Here is an 18,466-nt window from a genome sequence, read left to right as displayed (position 1 = left end):
GGGATTACAGGCCTGAGCCACCATGCCTGGCCAATAAAGCTATTTTTAAAGAAAAAAGTCAAAATGGGCTGAGTCTTCAGAGACAGAAAGCAGGCTAGACATGGAGGAACACACGTCCCCTGAAGGAGAGGAAGCCTCAGGGAAAAACACAGAGAAAAAGATGTGTAATTATATTCCATTTAGGAGGAAGAGTACACTGAGGCAGTGGCCCTCCCACCCTACTTGGCGACAGGTCCACAGAGTCTTTTGAACAGGAGCAAGAGGGCTACAGTGATGCACTAAGGTCCTGGAGAAGCAGAAGAGAGAAAGCCGACTATTTGTGGCCTGCTGTCATAAGAGAGAAAACTGTTCAATCCTACACACCAGAGTCACAGTAGGCAAGAAGATAAGAATTTAAGAGAAACATGAACTTCCGCAAGCAGGGCTCCTAATCTGAAATCAAAGGCACCAACCCCAGACCCTTTCTTTACTGTGTCTATGGTCCTTGAATTTAATAAGAGGGTTCACCCACAAGAAGGAATACAAGCCCAGGGCAGGACTGTGAGAAGCACACTGACACCAGATGAGTAGGGGCTGCCCATGGAAGGGGTACTTCTGGGAGTAGTTCCGGTTTTTGGGTAGAGCCCCTCACCCTCTCTGCATGTGTCAGGCATTTATTTGTGCCAGGCACAATGCAAACTACAGGGGATATGGCTGCCCCAGGTGCTGACATCACAGTGGAGGGCTTGGCCAGGTGCTGGAGGTCTGTCTTGAGCCCCCAGCTCTGAGACGGAGTAAGGATCCAGTCACCAGAGTGTTTCCATCAGGACTCCTCAGGCCCCTGCAGGCTCTGACACCAAAGACAGTTCCTGACAGCATCCAAGCTCATCACCCTCCACAGATACCAAGAGACAGAGATTAGTTGTTTAAACCCATCAGAAAGTGAAGGTCAGTGCTAGGTTTTAAATCCCACCTAAACATTGTGTGTTTTTAAATTTGCCTCTCAATCTTTCCTGAATTAGGGACAGCTGATTGTCATCCCATTTTTGAGACTTCAGTCATCCTTCTGTGTGCATCGCCGCAACTGAGAGGAAGGAAAGAGCAATGGATATGGAGTGAGGAGACCTGAATTCTGTCACTATTCTGTTCTGCAGAACCCAACAGTATGTCATTAAAACAAAACAACACAAAAACCTGTCTGTGAAAGGAGACTCATAAGTAAGGGAGTTTTGATGATTTCCCAGTTTACTTATGTCCTTAATTCTAAGGAAGTGCAATAAGGGACTTGTCAATAGGAAACCCTTTAAGTTTCAGGGAGATGGGAGCTGCTTTCTTTCCTTTTATTTCAAATTATTTTAAGCATTAAAAAGAGCGGGGAAAAGCTAGACTGGTGTCAGAAGAAAGAACAAAACCCTGTTCATGAGTTTCTCACTGGGCCTGAGGCAAATCACTTAACCTCTCTGGGCCTCAATTTTCTCAACTGTAAAATGGGAGTTGGATTAGGTGTGGGCTGTGTTGCTGTTATAAACATTCATTCATTCATTCATTCATTCATTCATTCACTCATTCAATATTTGAGAACCTATTCCATCCCAGGAATGTCCCAAGCAATAGGTTATAGAGTTAAAAAACAGACAAGAACCTTGCACTCCCACCTACATTTCAGAGGAACCAAAAATAGAGAACTAAATAAGATAATGTCAGACAGTGACAAGCACTAAGAAAACAATACACCAGGAGTGCTTGAGTTGGGGTGGAGTGTTGTTACTTTACTTTAGAAAGGGTGGTGGGGGACAGCTTCTCTGAACTGGTGAGACTTGAGCTGAGTCTGGAATGATGAGAAGGAACCAGACACTTGCCTCCAAGCAGAGGTAACAGAAGGGCAAAAGCCCAGAAGTAGGAATAGGCTTATTTGGTGAAGAGAAGCTATCCCCTTTTCATTGTATACCCCACTCCTAGTGGTGTGTATTAATGCCACTTAAATATATTCATACAAGACACTTTAAAGAGGAGTAAAATATCATTGGATTTGAACAGTTCCCTCAAGGCAGGCCTTCTCTTCCACACGGCTCCTTTGTTGTTCTCAGGTGTCTGTCCTCATGGTCATAAATTCCCTTACTCCAGGCAGCACTAAACAGGATTTAAATCAGTGCTTTTCAATCTTTTATAACAGCGACCCATAGTGAGAAGTAAACTTTATGTTGCAACCCAGCATACATATAAAACTAAACAAAAGTTTTAAAAATCACCAACTTTACTATGACTCCCTGCAATACACTATCAAACATTCTATTTTATTTCATTTTTTTAAAATGCTAAGGTGATTTCATGGGTAACTTACTGTTTGTAAAACACTATTCTAAACCAACATTGACTAGTAATTTTGTTCAAACACAAACCAAAACATGAAAAAATACAGCATTAACCTCCAATGCCACCTCCTCCCTTTTTTCTGTACACATCCTTGCTTTGACCCAATGAAATCTAAATTTCTCTGTGTAACTTGTAGAGGAAATGACCAGAAGAGGCATTTCCAGGAAAGCTGGAAGTGAAGGAAAGAAACCCAAATATGCAAATATGCAAACTGTTCACTAGGTGAGGACACACCATTGGTTTCAAAGACTGCCCAAGAAGAAAAGATTCATAGTCTTCACAATAACCAGAAGAGGTGTGTATGTGTTGGGGGTGGGGGTATGAGGTGGTGCTAGGTAAGCCATCAAATTTTAAGTTCCTGGAGGGAAGGCAGTCTGTATCCCTACCTTCCCTCACCAGAATTTCAGCCCCTGTGGACTGATGTGTAACCACAGCACTCAGAACCATCCCTGGCACACAGCACATACATGGGAGCTCGAAAACAATTTGTTTCACAACTTTAGAATAATGGAGCTCACTGTCACCATCAAACCCTAACTTTGCACGTATGCCCAATTATTAAATGTTCCTGGAATGTATAAATGTCATGCAATAGTAAACTAACCTCTTGTTTATTTCCCAGTCATTGTTCAAGCCTGGGTATTAATGAGGTATTTTTCTCAAGCACAAAGTGGGAAAAGGATATTTTCTATTGCAAGGTACAAGAGACAGTATTGGCTGTAATGGAAAGATTCCACCTCTGTTAGTGGCTATGGTAAACTCCTAAACAGCTGGGATTAAAATAAGTATGTTAATTTCATAAGTAGTTTCCCAAGGGAAACTAACCAGCAGGCTGTCAGCCAAGGGTTCTCTCTGATAGAACCACGGAAATTTCTCTGTGAAACAGTTACCATCCTCACCCCTGAAGTCAGAAGTGCATGCACCCAATTTTTAGGAGCCCCGGGGTCCTAGTGTCGCAAAAATTACACCTGCAAGGCAAGCATTTTCCCACCTGCCACACAGCTGCCACACACAGAAAGCAGCTCCTTTCAACTATGCCCTTCAGCCCTAATTAGGATAATCACTAATGATTTCAAATTACAACTGTTGCTTTATCTCAAAACAGTGCTAAACAGGGGAGCTACATTCATGACGGTTTTCTTTTAAGTCATTTATATTTATCAGGGGCAAAAAAGATGTTGAGACAAGTGTGAACCTGCCAGAGCTTCTTATTATAGATGCAGCCCTCCTCTCCTCCCTCCCTCTTTTCCACTCCAGCACCCCTCCCGGTCTGGCTTTCCTGAATTGAGGCAGTAGCCTCCGGTAAGAAACTGTAAGTGGCTCCGTTATCAAAACAGGGAGGGATTCACAGCAGAGGGAGTGAGTCAGGCGACCGAGGGAAGAACCCCTCCCTTATCCTGACAGATCCATTTACCCCGTTCCCCCAGGTCAACAATAATTCGGGTTTCATAAAGGAAGAAAGTCTTAGAGGAGGAAAAACAACCTATCCAAATACAGGAGCATCTGCTTAACGCAAGACGGAACGAACCCCGCTGCCAGACCGGTGGTGTGAGCAGGAGAATGTGTGCGCGTGCATAGGGACAAGCCTATATACGGATGAGACATTAGTGGCAACGAGAGGAGAGCCACCACCATTGACAAAGCCACAACTATTACGTTTTGAAATACCCCCGCAGGCACTGACTTTTGGTGCCAGAATCTCCCCAGATTTATTTTCAGGCAAGTGACTCACAACCTGGTCTCCATAAGTAATTCCATTAAAATGAGTCGCCGGTTCCACTAACCCGACTTTCCGCTGCCCTCTGGCTGCTCCTCCTTCCTCTCCGCCCATCCTGCAAACCCAGACAGCTCACAGACCGAGAAACCTTATCCCCAGGGGAGCAGACGGCAGGCTCTCCGGCCTGGCCCCCACCCTCAAGGAAGAATGAATGGGGCCGCGGGCGGGCGGGAGCGCAGGGAGGGGGCGTGCGGGCTGTGCGCGGGGTGTGTACGCGTGTGTGCGCGCGTGGGCACGCACCCCGGCCAACTTACGGAGGTGGAGTTGGTCCTCGCCTGGCCCTGGTTCCGTACCTCCTGCTCCCGGAACTGCAGCCCAGCCAGATGCTTCTCCAGCGCCTCCCAATCCATAGGTGGCACCGGGGGCTCTTCGGGGACGCACGTCCCGCCGTCTGGGGGCTGAAGGCAGAGCCCCCCAGCCGCCGGGCCGAGGCCACTGCGCCGGCCCCCAGCCGGCTGGGGCTTTTGGATCGCCCGGCGGGGGCCCCGGGAACTGCTCGGCCGGCCAGCCACCACCACGTTGCCATTGTGCCTAAGGTCCTGGGGGTCGTGCTGGTGGAGGTTGCCGTTGGGCACCGGGGGCGGCATGGCGGTGGTGGCGCTCCTGCCCCCGCCCCCGCCGCCGCCGCTGCGGGTCCTGGCGCTTACGTCCCCCGGCTCCCGGGCCGGACAGCGGTCATCCCGGTACCCTCGCTGGTTGCTCTCGTCCTCCTCTTCCTCCTCCTCGCCGTCCTCCTCCGGCGCCCACTCATCAATCACCTTCTTCTGGTAGACCGGGAAGGGCTCCTCATAGTCTTCCAGGGCAGACACCAAGTCCAGGCTGCCCCCCGGCGACGATGAAGATTTGCACTCGGAGCAAGGGGTCACTTTGGTGGAGTTGGACTGTGAACTGGCGCGGCTGCTGCTGCTGCTGCTGCCGGCGTCACTGCCTAGATCCATCCCATCCTCTCGGTAATCCTGCGGGGAGGAGGTAGAGAGAGTGAACCGCTGGGCCGAGCCTGCTCCAGCCTCCCGCCGCCCGCCGCGAACGCCCCGGCCCAGTGCCCCGCACCCTGCGCCCGCTGGGTCTGAGGTGCGTCCCCCAAGGAGGCTTGGGGGCGGGTGCCAGCACCAGCCTGAGGCTTCCCTCCTGCCCGCCTTTCCTCTCGCACAGCCAGACTTCCTGCCGGTAACTAACCCTCAAATTAGCAAAGGGGTGCCCAGCCACCAGCGCGTACACTTTTCATACGAGGGGCCCCGCGGCGCGTGCAGACTTTGAATTAACCATTTTGCGCCGGGCGCGCCCCTTTACCCCGCCCCAAGGATTCTCCGAGAACCAGACACTTTCCCAGGAAATTATAATTCCCTGGGGGCGGGAACTGCGAAGTGGGTGGGCGGCTACTAATTTCGCACCTCGCTCTAGGCGCTGAGACCACCCCCCGCCTGGCCCCGCCCCGCCCCGCCCCTTCCCCGCCCGCGGCTGGGAGCCCCGGTCCGCGCGGGAGCTGAGCTTTACTTTCTAAGGAACCGCTGGCAGTCGTAGGTCTCACTCCCGCCTCCGCGCGTCTCTGGCCGGCCCCTCCTCCCACCCACCGGAACTTTCGGGGTGGGGAGCGCCCTCGGCCCGCGCCGGGCAGGGTCGTCCCCCGCCTCCCCAAAAGGTGTTCCTGGCCGGGGCGCGGCGGCAAGTCGCTGCAGGCGCCGCCACCGCCCTAGGGGAGGGAGGACGCGCCCTCCTGGCGGCGGAGCCGGTCCCGCCACCGAGCATGCCCAGAGGCTGCCGGGCGCGGCGCAGTCCGCAGTCCGGGTTTCCGCGGCAGCGGCGGGAGCGGGAGGCAGGCTGGGATGAGGTTGGAGGGGCCCAGGATAGGCCCAAAAGAAGGGGGCACTGGGCGTTAGGGGCGCAGATCTAGCCAGTTAGCAAGGGCGGCGCGCTGGGGAAAGTGGTGTATTTTTTCGCCGACACCCGTATTTTCTTGGCGTGCCTCAAGCCGTCTCTGCGTGACTCGTTACCCCGCCGAGGCCACCCAGCACCCCAGAACACGAGCCTGGCACCTCCTATTCCACGCGGAAATGCCCGAGTGACCCTGTGAAGGACCTCCCTCCCCTCACACACGCATATACACAAGCTCATGTGGGAGCCCGAGTGACGTGTGCTCGGTGGTCATGCACCATCATTTCCCTTCCACCTTCCTCCTCGCCGCTTCCTCTCCCTCCACTGCACAGCTCCAGCCGCCCTGCCGCCGCCGCATCCCCTTCCAAGTTCAGGCTGTGGGTGGAACCTGTTGCTTTAGCTCACGTTTCCTTTCCCCTCCGGGCTGCACGCTGAGGATGACCTCAGCGAGGTGTGTGTATGGGGAATGGAGGGTAAGTGCGAGGAAGGACTCCTGTCTGGCAAGGAGACGGAGGAAGCGGGTGGGAGCGAATGTTCTAAAGGGTTGGGCAAGCCACCAGAGACTCTTTCCGCCACCTCCAATCAAGGGGACCTTAAAGGAGGGGAAGAGGTAGATATCAAGTGAGGGTGCCCCTGGCACATCCGCTGCCTTTGCTTCCTTAGATATTTCAGGTACCTGAGTCAAACCTATGCTGGCGTTTTCAAAAATGTACGGGCTGCCTGAGTCTGGCAGCTAATCTCCTTTGGAATAAGGTTCTGTGAAATGAAAAATACCAACACTTGGAAAAACATAGATGCGTCACAGAGCACCTACTAAGAATTTCCTGTGAACCAACCATTCTGACCTGTAAGAACTGGGAAACTAGGAAATGCTGTTTTCTCTGTGGTGATTGTGAAAAATATTACTTAATTTTATAACAAATTGGAGAGAACCAATTTCTCTGAACTTCCAGATTTGGGCCTGTTGCTAATTATTCCCAGTGAATTCTAGCCTGGACCAAATGACTTCCCTGGCGTGGCACAGTCCAGATGGAAGAACAGGGGAGTGCATGGGATTCCTAAGTAGGGAGTGGCTGCCACCCTGAGGATTCTTCTAAGCCCTAGTGGAATGTGGTGCTGAGACCCTTTTTGAAGTGATTTCTGTGAGGCACGACTCTCCTGTCCTAGGTAGACCTGAGCCAGGGAAGATCATCTAACCTTTCAACTCCTCTGGAAGCAGCAATCTTAGGAATAACTGGAAAAGGGGACTTCTGGTCTGGCCAGTTCTTTTGTAAAACGGTACTGATGATTATTTAAATTGTCTTTTATGGTAACATCTGTAAACAGCCTTTCTTGTGCTCCAAATATGGTTTGATTTTGAGATTGCTCTGGAGCCCTGCCTGCCACTCCAGCGGGTGGAGGTGGCCCTGTGAGTAGGAAGATGTGAGTAGGAAATATTTGATGTGCTGGGAATTAGATAGCTGTTTTTCAGTTCACCCTATGACCTGGCATGGCTTAGATCACAAAAAAGCTCCCTGCTTTGTGGCAGGACACAGATAGACAGATAAGTACTGATCACCTGGGGTGTGATCATCACCTGGGGTGATGAGAGAGAGCTGTGGTTTCATTCCAGGTTTTGAACATTAGGACCTCCTCAGCCACCCACCCAGACTCCCTCTGAGCTCTGGGCTCATCCCCCTGTTGCCCAGATGGTCCATGTTCAGGGAATGCAAAATAAGGCCTAAGAAAAATGTTTGGCAAAGAAAGTCTACTGCCAAAAATGCATGGCATTTCAAAGCCAAATATAAACATCTTTGAATTACCTGTGCTTTTAAATTATTTTCCGACCAGATATTTCTGGATCAGATGGGAAAGTACCAGGTTTCCCTTCTTTTCTCTTCACGCAAGGTGCCTGGCTAGCCCAGTTTCCTTTCTGTTTCCAGCCTTCCATCTCCTGCCAGGAACCCTCCCACTTTGGAACAGGAAGCTCTGCCAACTCCTAGGCCCAGCAACAGCCTGCAGATATGTCCAGCAGGATAGGGAGATGATTTGCAAAGTGATTGAAAGATTCTGTCTTCCTGTTTACAGGAACATTTTTTCAAGTTAGGGGCTTGGAGCTTTCAGACTTAGATTTGTCTCCTGAAACCTTTGTAAATTAGACATCAGAGGTGTGGGATAAGCACCTTCATGCTCTGGCTCCAGCACCTTTCCCCATCAATCAACAAGTCCTGTCAATCTACCTAAGTACAAGGTCCCTCTCAAATACCCACTGCCCCCACCCTATGGGCTGCTGTGTCCTGAAATTACTAAATAGTTTCCCAACTGATTCCTGCCCATTCTCTTCATGCAGCCAGAGTGGCCTTACTAAAAGGCAAATCTGAACAAGTTTCTCCCTTGCTTCATTAACTACTCCCCTACCCACCCGGGTCTACTCACTGCTCTTAAAGGAACTATTTCTCCTCCTCTACCCCACTTCTTTTGGTAAATTTTTACTCATCCTTCAAGTCTCAGCTTAAATGTTACTTCCTCAGGGAAAGCTTGCCTGATTCTCTACACCTGCCCTTACTGGGTCAGGTGACATTCGCATGTGCCCATGACACTCACTGCATATTGAGGTTGCTGTTTAATTGCTAATCTTCTCTACTAGACTCATGATAGGAAATACATTTTATATCAAGACACAGGCCACACATTCATATAAAAGTATATGCAAGGGAAAGAAAGTTTCATAAAACTCTTATTTTGTAAAATCATATCGAATTCATGTAAAACTAAATCTGGTCACACCTTACCGCATTGACTTCCCAACCCTTAGATGGGTCAGGGCTTCTAATGTGAAAAAAATACTCTAAATTCCATGAAGTGGGGGACAATTTCTCTCATTCACGGTAATTGGAATGGAATAGGAGCTTAATAGGTATTTGTTGCTGGAATTATTAATGATAATATCTAATTCATATCATCCTCAAAGATCCTATGAAGAAACTACTATTATCCCTACTTACAGATGAGGAGGCTGAAGACAGTGAGATTACGTAACTTGCCCAGTGTCAAAAAGCTGGTAAGGTAGATGGCAGAGTCAGGATTTGAACCTGAGTAGTTTGCATTCAGAATTCTCGTCCTAGTCACTCAACTCAGTATCCTCTGGTCAAGGTGCATATGAATGAATTTACCAAGCAAAAATGTCAGAAAGGGTCTCCTTGCAGCAACTTCAAACTAGATCTCAGTCTGCCTTGCAGAGGCTCCTTGGGCAGTATTTATGTCTGTGCAGTGAAGAAGGCATCTGGCAAGAACAGCTGTTCCCCTTTGCTCACATGTGCTCAACCTCCTTAACCACCAAGTCCAGCAATATTTAGCAAGTAGGGAGATTTAATTGTGTAAAGGAAGAGTATAGATACTTCCAGAAATGCAATTTCACATTGTTATGAACTATGTGCTGTATGTCCCCCCACCCCCCCAAAACAAATCCTTTAAAAAGAAAGCCACCATGAGATTGGGGTATTTATTTTGGGGTATATCAATAGGAAACTGTCTAGATTAATACTCAAAGATAGGGGTAAGAAGATCGTGTTCCTCAGGGGTCAGTGCTATTTATAGGATTTTAATCTGTAAAGGCAACATTTGAGAAAGGACATGATTGAAATATTTGAATCAAAGAGTATGAATAGACAGGAAAATATTTATTTACAGAATTTCCAGACTAATCCTTATATTATTAGCCCTGATGCTGAACCTTAAGTTGTGGCATTTAGAGTAATAAAGAAATGGCTGGCAAAGGGTTTGTATTTCATCTTTATTACATGAATTACATGCAGGTCACATGCAGTACACAGATGTTCTCCTATTTCATCACCTGAATATAACTACATGGAGATATTTAACAGCCCTGTGGGGTAAAGTGTCCTGGATACAGAACATCTGGGGTTTGTTTCTGGCCCTATCTCTAACCAACTTTATGACCACAGTTTCCTCATGAAGGAGCCCAGACACATGATCACAGTGTTTGGCAAATACTAACAATTAATTAAATGAATAAATAATGAGTGAACTAAAAAGCTACTTCCAGCTTGAAGACTATGGATTGCATTCTAGAAACCATGAGGAATATAGTATAAAAAATGTCTCTGAATCTTTTCATCACCTCTCTTGTTGGTGATATAAAGTTGGTTCCTCCACTAATTAAAAATCAAGGTCTATCTCTGTTAGGCAGGTTGGCCTTCTTGGATGCATAGTAGTTCTCTTTTATTTCTGTAGAGCCAATGGGTTAATCTTAACTTACTAGTCTATACGTGTAGATACTTTGGAGATGGATTCTATGTACATCTAAAATTATTTTCTTCTCACTTTCACTTACAGAGCTATATTTTAATGAAAATATTTCCTTTAAAAAATTAACATATTAAATGTTTTCATTTTCTAGCAAACCATGAGATTATATTTGTTTTCTACGTTTTCCTAAATTAAAAAAAAAAAATGAAATGGCAAAATGTAGGCAAAATCGCACTTAAAAGATATCTCCAACGACCTACTTTCCAAACTTGAAACCGGGACACATGGCTTGACAAACACTATAGTGCTTACAGAAAGTAGGTGAATGGATGTTTGAAATGAAGATTATCCTGAACCATCCGTAGACATTGGCAAATGAAGCAAACCTAATTGCAGCAGGGGGATGGTGTCTTTATCAGAGAAAAGTCACACAGAGGGTGTCAGTCAGGACCTCAGCACGTGGCTGCACAGATTGTGCCCTGTATAGCGCCGGGATTGTGAACTATACAACAGGTCTCTGCCAGGAGGGACCATTTGGCACCATTCACATAGATGGCAATGTGAATGGTGCCCTCTGGAGTTATGCAGTGCACAATCTGCACAACAGTACACAGAATCTCTCCAATAATTCCATTGGTAGGAAATGTGCTCTCTTGACAAGATTGGAAAAGGCAGCCTGCTGTTCTTTTTTAAATAAAATCAGTCCTCAGATTGGATGGCAATGACAAAAATTCAAATAAATTATTGTGTTTTTTCCTTTTCCAGAAGTTTTCTGCCACTATATTCTACTTTCCTTAAGTTCCTAGCAATTCTTAAAAATGCAAGTCTGGGCCAGGCACGGTGGCTCATGTCTGTAATCCTAGCACTTTGGGAGGCTGAGGAGGGCGGATCACGAGGTCAGGAGTTCGAGACCAACCTGGCCAACACGGTGAAACCCCGCCTCTACTAAAAATACAAAAATTAGCCAGGCATGGTGGTGGGCACCTAGAATCCCAGCTACTCAGGAGGCTGAGGCAGGAGAATCGCTTGAACTCAGGAGGCGGAGGTTGCAGTGAGCCAAGATCGCGCCACTACACTCCAGCCTGGGTGACAGAGCAAGACTCTGTCTAGAAAAAAAAATGCAAGTCTGTAAGTAACTCTGAACTTAGTTTTTGAGCTTCATTGAAGAGAATAAATTGAACAAAAGGGCATTTAGAAAAAGCTGGGGAAGTTTGTAGACAACTGCAAGGGTCAGGGAAGCATTGTAAGTCATAGGCATGGAAGCCCATATATACATGACTGTAATACAAGATGAAATGTCTCCAAAACTGCATGCCCTCTACTTTAAAGTGTTTAGCTTATCAAAGAGGAACATTTTCACAAGATACTCTAGGAAGTAAAAACCCTGTTTTGGTCATGTCTTGACATAATTCTGGAAACCTTATAAAGTCAGAAAATAGCTACTGGCATTGTCAGTGCAACACAGCAGTAGGCATGGAGGTAGCTTGGTGGGACAGGGAGAACTCTTCAGGATACTTGGCTCTGCCTCTGATTAGCTCTGTGTTTATGGGCAAGACCATCCCTGCAGCTAGCTTTCTGGGCCACTGACTTCCTCATGAAAGCAGAGTTGTATGAAATTGTCTGAGGCTTAGAAACTGCCAGAATTTCATGGGCTGTAACTTAGGTGCCTCCAGGGGCCAGGCAGGTGAGGTAAATGAGTGAAGGGGGCACCAGGGGTGACAGGGAGTTCCAGATCTGAGTCATTAAGTCAGTGAACCACACAGCACAAAGGTATCTGATATGGTTTAGCTGTGTCCCCACCCAAGTCTCATCTTGTAGCTCCCATAATTCCCATGTGTTGTAGGAGGGACCTGGTGGGAGATGATTGAATCATGGGGGCGGGTCTTTCCTGTGCTGTTCTGGTGATAGTGACAAGGTCTCACTAGATCTGATGGTTTTAAAAATGGGAGTTTCTCTGCACAAGCTCTCTTTTTGCCTGCTGGCATCCACACAATATGTGACTTCCTCCTTCTCGCCTTCCACCATGATTGTGAGGCCTCCCCAGCCATATGGACTTATAGGTCCAATAAACCTCTTTCTTTTGTAAATTGCCCAGTCTTGGGTATGTCTTTATCAGCAGCATGAAAATGGTATTAGTATATGGTAAATTACCGTATTAGTATACGGTAAATTTGTACCAATAGAATGGGGCGCTGCTGAAAAGATACCTGAAAATGTGGAAGCGACTTTGGAACTAGGGAACAGGCAGAGGTTGGAACTGTTTGGAGGGCTCAGAAGAAAACAGGAAAATGTGGAAAAGTTTGGAACTTTCTAGAGATTTGTTGAATGGCTTTGCCCAAAATTCTGATAGCAATATGGACATTAAGTCCAGGCTGACTGAAGTGGTCTCAGTTGGAGATGAGGAACTTGTTGGGAACTGGAGCAAAGGTGACTCTTACTATGTTTTAGCAAAGAGACTGGTGGCATTTTGCCCCTGCCCTAGAGATTTGTGGAACTTTGAACTTGAGAGAGATTATCTAGGGTATCTGGCAGAAGAAATGTTAAGCAGCCAAGCATTCCAGAGGTGACTTAGGTGCTGTTAAAAGCATTACATTTTAAAAGGGAAACAGATCATAAAAGTTTGGAAAATATGTAGCCTGACAATGCAGTAGAAAAGAAAAACCCATTTTCTGAGAAGAAATTCAAGCTGGCTGCAGAAATTTGCATAAGTAACAATGAGCCGAATGTTAATTCTGAAAACAATGGGGAAAAATGTCTCCAGGGCATGTCATAGGTCTTCATGGCAGCCCCTTTCCTCACAGACCCTGAAGCCTATGGGGTGAAAGTGGTTTTGTGGGCCGTGGGCCAGGCCCAGGGTCCCTGTGCTGTGTGCAGCCTAGATACTTGGTGCCCTATGTTCCAGCAGCGCCAGCCATGGCTGAAAAGGGCCAACATAGAGCTCAGGCTGTGTCTTCAAAGGGTACAAGCCCCAAGCCTTGGCAGCTTCCATGTGATGTTGAGCCTGTGAGTACACAGAAGTCAAGAACTGGGGTTTGGGAACCTCCACCTAGATTTCGAAAGATGTGTGGAAATGCCTGGATGCCCAGGCAGATGTTTGCTGCAAGGGTGGGGCCCTCATGGAGAATCTCTGCTATGGCAGTGTGGTAGGAAAATGTGGGGTCTGAGCCCCCACACAGAGCCCCCACTGAGGTACCATCTAGTAGATCTGTGAGAAGAGGACCACCATCTTCCAGACCCCAGAATGGTAGATCCACCAACAGCTTTCACTGTGCACCTGGAAAAGCCACAGACACTCAGCAACAGCCCATGAAAGCAGCCAGGAGGGAGGCTATAGCTTGCAAAGCCACGGGAGCAGAGTTGCCCAGGACCATGGGAACCCACCTCTTGCATCGGAGTGACCTGGATGTGACATGGATTCAAAGGAAATCATTTTGGAGCTTTAAGATTTGACTGCCCTGCCAGATTTCAGACTTGAATGGGGCCTGTAGCCCCTTTGTTTTGACCAATGTCTCCCATTTGGAATGGCTGTATTTACCCAATGCCTGTACCCCCATTGTATTTAGGAAGTAACTAACTTGCTTTTGATTTTACAGGCTCATAGGTGGAAGGGACTTGCCTTATCTCAGACGAGACTTTGGACTATGGACTTATGAGTTAATGCTGAAATGAGTTGAGACTTTGGGGGACTGTTGGGAAGGCGTGATTCATTTTGAAATGTGAAGATACGAGATTTGGGAGGGGCTGGGGCAGAATGATATTGTTTGTTTCTGTGTCCCCACCCAAGTCTCATCTTGTAGCTCCCATAATTCCATGTGTTATAGGCAGGACCCAGTGGGAGATGATGGAAACATGGGGCAGGTCTTTCCCCTGCTTTTCTCATGATAGTGAATGGGTCTCACAAGATCTGATGGTTTCAAAAACAGGAGTTTCTCTGCACAAGCTCTCTTTTTGCCTGCTGTCATCCACATAAGATGTGACTTGCTCCTCCTTCCCTGCTGCCATGATTGCGAGGTCTCCCCAGCCATGTGGAACTGTAAGTCCAATAAACCTCTTTCTTTTGTAAATTGCCCCGTCTCTGGTATGTCTTTATCAGCAGCGTGAAAATGGACTAATACAGCATCCAAATTAAAATTCGGAATGAAAAGCAGGTTTCATCCTCAACTCATCCCTAGATCACCACTTGGACGTCTGCTCTTAGCTCCAGATTTCTAGAGTTCCAAGTCTACATGAACATGAAAGAGTCAGGGAGGCTGTACATCTTGGCTTGGGCTGGATGGTCCTGCTTTAAACCTGTTGTCCTGGCATAACTACAATGGCACCCTCCTTCACTCTCAAAAGTGTCCTAGTTTACATGAGAAGTCATACAGCCATCCAAAGTAAGGGGGAATCAGCAGTGACCTAACACAAACTTTTGGGAGCAAGTTCATTTATTCAAATTTGTGCAAGCCTTCAGATGAAGCTAAGTAGGTTTGGCATTGTTTTGTAAGTATAAAGATAATTAAATAAACTTCCAAAATACCCCAACAGAATGGTTCAATAAAAGCAGTATGTAATGAATTTTAAAATCATAGACAATATAGGAAAGGCTATCAATATGTGAAAAATGTTGAAATTCACTAATAATCAAGCAAGAAATTTCAATAAAAGTGAGGTAACATTTTGCCTGCCAGAGTATTTAAAAATTATTTAAAACTCTAATATCCAGTGTCAGGATAGGTGATCAAAGGAACTCTCATATACTGCTGATAGGTTTATAAATTGGCTAATACAAACCTTCTGGAATGATATTTGATAACATGTCTTAAACATCTTTATGAAGTTTATGTCCCATAACCTGTTATTAATTCAACAAATACTATTGAGCACCTACTATGTGTCAGGCACTGAGGGATAAAGTAGTAAGAGAGACAGATGCTGTTTTCTCCAACTAGGATTTCAGTCTAGTGGAGGAGCAGACATTCCAGGGAAAAAATACACAACAATTTAAATTACGATTTGCAATAAATACCCAAAAAGTAGACTCAAATGATGCTAAGAGAGCATGTGGTTAGTACATGCATTGGGGGAGGTATCAGGAAATGGGTTGAACAGCTGAAGACGGAGGGAAAGGTGAATAAAGTCTTGAATAAAGCCTTGAATAAAGGTTTTGAGGATGGAAGAAGCTTACCACATTGGAGTAATGGGAAGGAACCACTAGGTTGGAGTAAGAAAGGAAGGAGAAAAGTGGCAAGTTGATGGTGAAGAGTGAGGAGGGGTTGCAACTAAGATCTTCATCCTAACAGCCACTCAATGATTGTGAAAGCAGATTGGTATTTTTGAAACTCTCTACATGGTGGAGAACTGAGAAATGAAAAGGTCAGAACAAGGCTGGGTGCAGAGAGACTAATTAGGAAATATGTATAGCAGTCCAGGAAGGAGATGATGGTGGATTCAATGAGGATTGGGAACACAGAGAGAAATAGAAATACTAAAGATATTTAGGAAGTAGAATCAACAGGATCTAGTGACTAAATAGATGGGGGTGGTGAGGGAGAGAAATGTCACTGATGGGTTCCAATTTTGTATCATAAGCAACTTGGTGGAAAGATGGTGTCACTTTACTGAAATGGGTAATAGGAGGAGGAGGTTTTGGTAGGGGAGAAGAAACAGGGAAGATAGTGAATCCTTTTTGGACGTTCTATATCTAAGATGTTATAAGACATACAAGTGGAGATGACAAGTAGATATTTAGCTATGTAAGTTTGGAGCTTAGCAGAGAGATCTGGGGCTGAAGATATAAAGATGGGAATCATAGCATATGGATGGTATTTGAAAGCTTGGGTTTGGGTGACATGATCTTGAGACAAATATGGAGTGAGAAGAGAAGGCCAAGTTTCTAGTCCTAATGGACTCTAGCACTTATAGAACTAGGAGAAGAAGCATGAATTTGTAAGGAAGACAGGGAGCAGAAACGGGGAAGGGCCAATAGTTACTGTTCTAATAATATAGCCTAGGGATACAGAAATGAGGATCTAGATTTATGCACGAAGAGGCATTTACAGTAGTGAAAATTTCAAATGTCAAAAAATAGATGTTTACCTACATTGTGACACATTAATTCTGGGTAATAAATGCAGTCAAATAAGATGCTTTTGAAAATTATAACATTAACTGAAATTATATGGTTTGGATCTGCATCCCTACCAAACCTCATGTTGAATTGTAGTCTCCAGCTTTGGAGGTGGGGCCTGCTGGGAGTTGGTTGGATCATGGGGGTGGATATCTCAGGAATGGGTTAGCATCATCCCCTTGGTGCTGTTCTCGTAATAGTGAATTCTCAAGAGAGCTGGTTTTTTAAAGGTGTGCAGCACTTCCCTCCAGCCTGCTCTCTCTTGCTCCTGCTTCCACCATGTGAGACACATCACTCCCACTTTACCTTCTGTCATAAGTAAAAGCTCCCTGAAGCCTCCCCAGAAGCAGATGCTGTGAGCCAATTAAACCTCTTTTCTTATAAATTACGCAGTCTCAGGTATTTCTTTATAGCAATACAAGAACAGACTAATACAGTGAATAAAAGAGGGTATAAATTATACATACCACATGATCACATTTAAAAAATTAAATGGTTATATGCCTAGAAAAAAAAGGTAGTAGAATGTTAACAGAAGTTAACTATGGATGGTAAGATTGCAAATGATTTCTTACCTTCGTATCTATTTGTATTTTTTAGTTTCTTTGCAATAATCACAAGATTGGTGGTGTTTTAGTCTATTCTTTCACCACTATAAAGAAAAGAGGTTTATTTGGCTCACAGTTCTGTAGGCTGTACAGAAGGGGAGGCCTCAGGAAACTTACAATCATAACAGAAGGTGAAGGGGAAACAGGCACATTTTACATGGCCAAAACAGGAGGAAGAAATAGAGCTGGGCCTGGGTTGGGGGTGGGTTGGGGAGGGTGCTACACACTTTTGAATAACCAGATCTTGTGACAGCTCACTCACCATCACAAGAATAGCCCTGAGGGGATGATGCTAAACCATGCATGAAGTATCTACGAAGTATCCACCTCTATGATTCAATCACCTCCCACTAGGCCTCACCTCCAACATTGGGGATTACAATTCAACATGAGATTTGAGGCCAGGCATGGTGTCTCATGCCTGTAATCCCAGCACTTTAGGAGGCCGAGGCAGGCAGATCACGAGGTTAGGAGATTGAGACCATCCTGGCTAACACGGTGAAACCCCGTCTCTACTAAAAAATACAAAAAAATTAGCTGGGCGTGGTGGCAGGCACCTGTAGTCCCAGCTACTCTGGAGGCTGAGGCAGGAGAATGGCGTGAACCTGGGAGGTGGAGCTTGCAGTGAGCCCAGATCACGCCACTGCACTCCAGCCTGCGGGACAGAGCAAGACCTCATCTCAAAAATAAAAGAAATAATTGTTCAGAAGAGCTGGAATTACTTTCTATAAATTCTGTGGTGAATTGCTTTATAAAACAATAATTTTATAGTTATATAAATCACCCACTAATTTGAAGTTTTTGAATATCAGATTTTCTTTCCAAATATAGACGGCATCAGCACACTATGGGGTCATAAGACTGAAGGACAGATTGGCAAACTTTTTCCGTAAAGGATTAAATAGTAAATATTTTTGGCTTTGTGAGTCATATGGTCTCTGTTGCATATTCTTTTTCGTTTTTTTAAAGCAATCTTTTAAAAATGTAAAAACTTTTAACTCCCAGGCCATAAAGAATAGATGACAGGATGGATTTGGCCCACTGGCCACAGTATGCTGACCCTTGGACTAAAGGATGAATTCACAACAATGCATACGTACTTTTTAAATAAAAAGCTAACATGATATTGGAATTGTAGGTGAATCTTCTATCATTAGAGTACTAGAACCAGTTTGTATCTATTTTCAACAGGAAGCAGACTAAATGGAAAAAGTCTAAAAAAGCAATACTTAAAAAAAAAAAAGTTTATGTGTTTTTAATGGGAAATTGATCCCATGCAATTATGTCAAAGAGTTGTTATTTTTAACCTAGAAAAGTGAAAGCAAAGGGGATTTTTTTTTTTTTTTTTTTTTTTTTTTTTTTTTGTAAAATGAAGAGTCTTTTAGTATTTCTTCTAAAATCTTAGGTTTTTGGTATTATGAGGGGAGTGTTGCTGTTATATACAAGAAGCTATTCAGTTGTTTATATCACAAATTTGGGAGCCATCCTTGTCACCCTCCA

At 45.6% G+C, this 18,466-nt stretch overlaps 1 protein-coding gene and 1 long non-coding RNA gene across 13 annotated transcripts in view; one reads left to right on the top strand and one right to left on the bottom strand.

The window, feature by feature from the left end:
- The window catches only part of LOC105488541 (schwannomin interacting protein 1), an 804,156-nt gene that overhangs the window by 128,888 nt on the left and 656,802 nt on the right, over window positions 1-18,466 (bottom strand). For 2 of the 12 annotated variants that reach the window (XM_011752721.2, XM_011752722.2), the window contains one exon: window positions 4,384-5,085. In XM_011752721.2, coding sequence (XP_011751023.2) covers window positions 4,384-5,085 — 702 coding nt within the window. Of the gene's footprint in view, window positions 1-4,383; window positions 5,086-5,179; window positions 5,440-5,623; window positions 5,834-18,466 lie in introns of those variants that run through there. The other 10 variants (XM_071091172.1, XM_071091173.1, XM_011752726.2 and 7 more) reach the window with 9 other exon arrangements.
- LOC105488539 (uncharacterized) lies at window positions 790-3,917 on the top strand. Its single transcript, XR_011619865.1, has 4 exons — window positions 790-927; window positions 1,002-1,197; window positions 2,489-2,647; window positions 3,780-3,917. It is a non-coding gene; the product is annotated as an uncharacterized lncRNA (long non-coding RNA).

The sequence above is a fragment of the Macaca nemestrina genome, chromosome 2, assembly GCF_043159975.1.
Source record: "Macaca nemestrina isolate mMacNem1 chromosome 2, mMacNem.hap1, whole genome shotgun sequence".
Classification (NCBI taxonomy): domain Eukaryota; kingdom Metazoa; phylum Chordata; class Mammalia; order Primates; family Cercopithecidae; genus Macaca; species Macaca nemestrina.
Note: the sequence above shows the minus strand (reverse complement) of the source record. Positions and strands in the feature narration are given on the sequence as shown.